This window comes from Leishmania martiniquensis, chromosome 19 (assembly GCF_017916325.1).
Source record: "Leishmania martiniquensis isolate LSCM1 chromosome 19, whole genome shotgun sequence".
Classification (NCBI taxonomy): domain Eukaryota; phylum Euglenozoa; class Kinetoplastea; order Trypanosomatida; family Trypanosomatidae; genus Leishmania; species Leishmania martiniquensis.
In genome coordinates, this window is record NC_090154.1 from 96,648 (window position 1) to 101,410 (window position 4,763).

General features: G+C 61.2%; 1 protein-coding gene across 1 annotated transcript; it reads left to right on the top strand.

Moving 5' to 3' along the window:
• Nucleotides 1-329: 329 nt before the first annotated feature.
• LSCM1_06214 (uncharacterized protein) lies at nt 330-3,209 on the top strand (the record flags this gene model as incomplete). Its single annotated transcript, XM_067323646.1, has 1 exon — nt 330-3,209. One exon carries the CDS (start codon nt 330-332, stop codon nt 3,207-3,209), a length of 2,880 nt encoding a protein of 959 aa, XP_067179275.1.
• Nucleotides 3,210-4,763: the final 1,554 nt, after the last annotated feature.

Here is a 4,763-nt window from a genome sequence, read left to right on the forward strand (position 1 = left end):
TTTCGCGTCACCTTTTCCGTTGTTGTGTCCCTCTTGTACACTTCTCGTCCTTGCCACGTCACTGTTCGCGCATCTTTTCTGTCCCTTTTTTCCTTCGTTTCCCTTCTGCGAAATTAGCACGTCTCCTCCAGCGACGACTGAAGTGGCGGTCGTGTCTGCTGCTGAGGTGTTGTCGACGACTCGTCGCACATTTTTTTTGCTCACCTCGCTTTCCGTTTGCTGCGATCGCATCACTTCGGCTGCAGTGTGTGCGCTTCAGCTTCTTGTGCTGCTTGGTTTCTCGTGGTCTATTGCTCACGTGTGACCTCTCTCTCACTCTCCAGGCCGCCATGGAGACAAATCGGCCGCCGCCGACCGCGAAGTGGGTGAGCCGACGCACCCTTGATAGCCAGGCGAGCAGCCGCGAGAGCAACGCCGGACTGACGCACCCGCGCGGGTCCAATTTAGACAACAAGCCGAACAACGCGAATCATCACCACAGTGCAGAGAAGCGCAAGTACGGACACGCACCGGACGCCGCTGTCATTACAGCGATCGGTCGTGGCAGCGGCAGCGCTGTTGGCGCCGCTGCCGCTGGCAACTCGCCGCCCGCGCCTTTCCACACGAATGGCGGTGGCAGTAACCGGTTTGGCATCTCCAGCAGTGGCAACAGCAGCAGTTGGGGTGTCAATGCCCCCAACTCGAGCACTAATAACAGCAAGCTCAACCACCAGGGCAACGTGCTTGGCACGAGCGCCTTCAACGCTCATGGCCCACACGGCACTGGCAACAACAACAGTAATGGCGGTGGTCGTCGCGGCTACGGGGGCAGTGGTAACTACGGAGAGGGGATGGAGCCGACGATACCGCCGCCGCCGCGCAGCGTGCAAATGGGGCAGGGGACCCTGTGCGCTCAAGCCGCCGCGGTAACATCTCGTGATTTCATTCCGCAACCGCGCCATGCGAAAGCGAACAGTAGCGGCAGCAGCCACTCTCTCAAGTCGACGGAGGCATCTCCTCCTCCTCCTTCCTGCGCTGCGCCTCCCGCAACTCACAGCGCCAGCTCGACCCCAGCGCTTCGTTGGGGAGCCAACACCACCGCGACCCCGCGCAGCGCGAACGGCGGCACATCAGTTCCTAGTGTACCTGCGCTGGTTTATGCCACCGCCGCCCACTTCGACGCGCAGGCGGGGCTCCCTGCTCCCAAGCCAGGTACGCCGTCTCCACTCGCGAGCGCAGCAGACGGCAGTACCCTCGAGGCAAAGTTTGCTGCACAAGCAGCTCCGCCTTTCACGACCGCAACACTGGCGTTCACCACGACGATGCCTACCCCCAGTACCTGCCTGACCTCAGCCGCACCAGGCGCAGGCGCCCCGGCGCCACCGCGGCCGTTTGCCACCACGTCCAGTGCCGCTAATGCCAATCCCCTGTCCCTCGACTCGTTTCACGTCGGCGAAAATATCAGCTTTGGCGCCTCTGCCTTCGCTGGGGAGCTGCATTCGCAGCCGTCTGAGATTGAGGCGCTGCTTGGCCAGGTAGAGCGCAGCACGGGGACGCTGCCGGCGGGGGCTCCGGGCGAGCGTGTGATTAGTGGCTCGTGGCGGGAGCGGCGTTCAGTGACTGACTGGGGCATCGAGGAGGCAATCCGGACGGTGCTGCCTGGGATGGACGAGGACGAGAACTCAGACAGCATTCAAGGCCCCAACTTTTTGTCGGGCAGCGTATCAGCCATCACAGGCAACTGGCACACGTCTGGCGATGTTGAGTCGCAGCCTGTCGCCAGCAGCGGCATTGGTGGGCTTCTCGCCGACTTCCCCACATCGTTCACCGCGTCCTTCTCAGAGCCGGTGAGCACGCTGCTGCCGTCGCCCTTCGCCGCTGACGCGACCTCTAACACGATCGACAATCTCAGCCGGGCCTTCAGCACTGCTGCTCATGTGGACTCCTCCTCCTTCACGACATCGCCATCCACCACGACAGCGACCCCGCTGCAGCGACCTCCGGCGTCGCCTGGGGTACACCTGCCGCCGCGCGTCACGCCAGTTGAGACAATGTCGGTGCCGCCATCGGTGAGGGATTTGCCGTACCCAAGCGGCAGCCTCTACACGGCTCCCGCATCAACGCAGCCACCGCCGCCGCGGTCTGCCAACTCAGAGTCCACCGTGCGCGTCGAGGATCTTTTGCCAGGTGTCGGGCAGGGCGGAAGCGGCGAGCTCTTCGCCCTTTTCACCCTGTCACCACCAGCGGTCACTTCTCCGTGGCTTTCGTCGGGGGCCGGCGAGGCAGCGACGCCGGTGGGGCCCGTAAACCGCACCTGCGAGTCCATGGCCGCCAAGCCACCTGGGCACCGCTCGCCGCGCACAACGGCTGCTCGGCCAGAGGGGCTGCAGGCGATCCCATTGAAGGAAGGGAGCATGAACAGCAACGGAGGGCTGACCCCCACCACCGGGAGTACCACAAGCCCTGCTTTGGTAGCTGCTCGCCAGTCGAGTACCTCCAGTCACGGCGGCTCGGCGCCCAACACGCCGTCGCTTCGGAAGGAGCTCTCGACACCGCTTTCAGGAAACCGCTCGCAGCCTTACACACCGGGCGCGTCGCGCCCGCAGCGACCCTCCCTCTCCGCTCCACTCGTCAACCGCCACACCATCACCCACATTTTCCGCGAGACGCCGCAGTCGCTGCGGCGCAGGGAGCGTATGGAGTACAACCACCAGCATAGCGACCAGGCTCTGTGCAAGGATTTCCACTGGCCCCCGCACGATGAAGCGGACGCGGAGCACATGCTGCGGAGCCGCAACGCGCTAAAACTGTTGCGTCACCTCACCATCATCAGCTTCTCCCGGCAGCACGTCAGCGGGGTGCAAGAGCTGTTTGACACGTGGGCGAAGAACGGCATTCCGGCTCCGGACATGGGCTTCGGCGCGTACTACTTCTACGTTAAGGAAAAGAGCGAGAAGCTCTTGTGCATGAAGCACAACGGCCGTGGCGCCTCGCCTGGCCACGGCTACGGACGGTGCGACTTCGAGAGTCGCCGCCCGTACAGCACGTGCCGTTACGAGCACGTGTGCCTCTTTTGCCGCTCCAAGGAGCACGGCTGGTTCGAGGAGGGTAAGTGCCAAGGCTACCAGCAGCTGCTGGCGGAGATGGAAGAGTTGGGGGTCACCGAGGAGGATGTTGTGACGCTGCTGAACGCGATGGAGAGACCGGCGAAGCCAACGCGGTCCCGCTAACGCTCACACCCCTCCCCTCTCTTTTGGATGCCTATTGGTGACGCCTCCCTCATGCACGTATCTCAAGGTCGCTGCACCGGCGGAGGCGGTGCGCGCACCCATTTCGCACCTCAGGGAGTTTGCCCTTCCCTGTTGCGTACGTGTGCAGGGAGTGGCGAGCGCTGTGGTTGGAGTGTGCACTGCGGCGTGCTTCTTTGCTTTCCGTTTTTTTCCGCACGTTTGCGTAGTTAGGGGTTCAGGTGCGCGTCGGCGGTGTTGGGCATACGTATGCGTCTTCGCGTGTGCCTGTGGGCGCAGCAACAGCGTTTTTTTTTCCCCTTTCGGTTTGCCACTATTCCTGGCTCTAGCTCATGTGGTGCCGGGGTGTGCACCTTCCCCTTTCTTTGGTTGTGAACTGGGGTGCGCGTGCCCTCATCTTGCTTTGCCTCCCCCTCGTTGAACGCCGGCGTTCTTCCACCACCGCTGCCGCGCCAACACCTCCAATCGCCCCAGCCGGCTGCGAAGGGGGCCCGACGCTGTGACAAATTTGTATTCCTCTTCAAGCGTGTACCGGGCCTTTCCGCTGCTGCTGTTTGGCTCCTCTGTGCCTGTCTGTCTGTCTCTCCCTCTCTGTGCGTGTTGTTGACAGAGTCGCGAAGAACACATTTTTCCTTTTTGCCAGGCAAGGTAATGTATTCGGCACTCTCTTCCCTTCTATATCTTCGACGGTTTCCGGGGCTCTCTCTCTCGTCTTTCATCGCTGTTATTGCTGCGCTGTGGTTGATGTGCCCCCTCGATGAGCGTGTGTGTCGTATCTGTGAACAGTGGCAGCCTTAGACGTGCGTTTCGTTGTGTATTTCTGTCCCTCCTCGCTCCCCCTCATCGGTGTGTTCCGCCATTTCATTTTCTCTTCAAATGCACCGGCATTCGCGGCGACTTCTACCCCCCACATACACACACACCAGAGCCTGCAAATAATATGCGTCAAAGAGGCTTGATGGAGCAAGGAAGTGTTTGCTGCTCCTCTCTCTTATGTATGTGCATCATCGAAGACGGCGACATCTGTTTCGGTGTGGCATCTGAGAGCTGCTGCTGCAACTGCTTTTCCTCGCCAATATTGCCCATCTCTTACTCACGCACCCCTGCGACCCTTTGGCCTTGTTTTCCTCCCCTCTTTAGATTTCGCTGCGTCCGTTTTTTTTTCTCCTTTTGCTCCTTCGCGTTTCCTGAAATTTTTTTGGTGCACCCATTGACTTTCTTTGGGGCATCGCTGTTCTCTTCCTTTCCGTGCCCCCCCCACCCCCCATCTGCTTCCCGCGTGTGTACGTGTTGCTACCAGGCAGCCCCTGCCATCCCCTTCCTTATTCATGGAGTCTGAAGAGTCTCCTGTCTCTCCAAGCGTGCATGTGCCTGTTGATGTCGTGGCCGATGAGCACGCCAACCTGGAGCACTGCTGTGCTTGTGCGTGTGTGCTCGTCCAGGCCTGCCTCTAAGAAAGCGGCAAGGCGGCCAGCGATGCTCCTGCTGCGTGTTGATGCAGCGTCCGCCCTTCGCGGTCTTGGCAGGCTTCTCTCT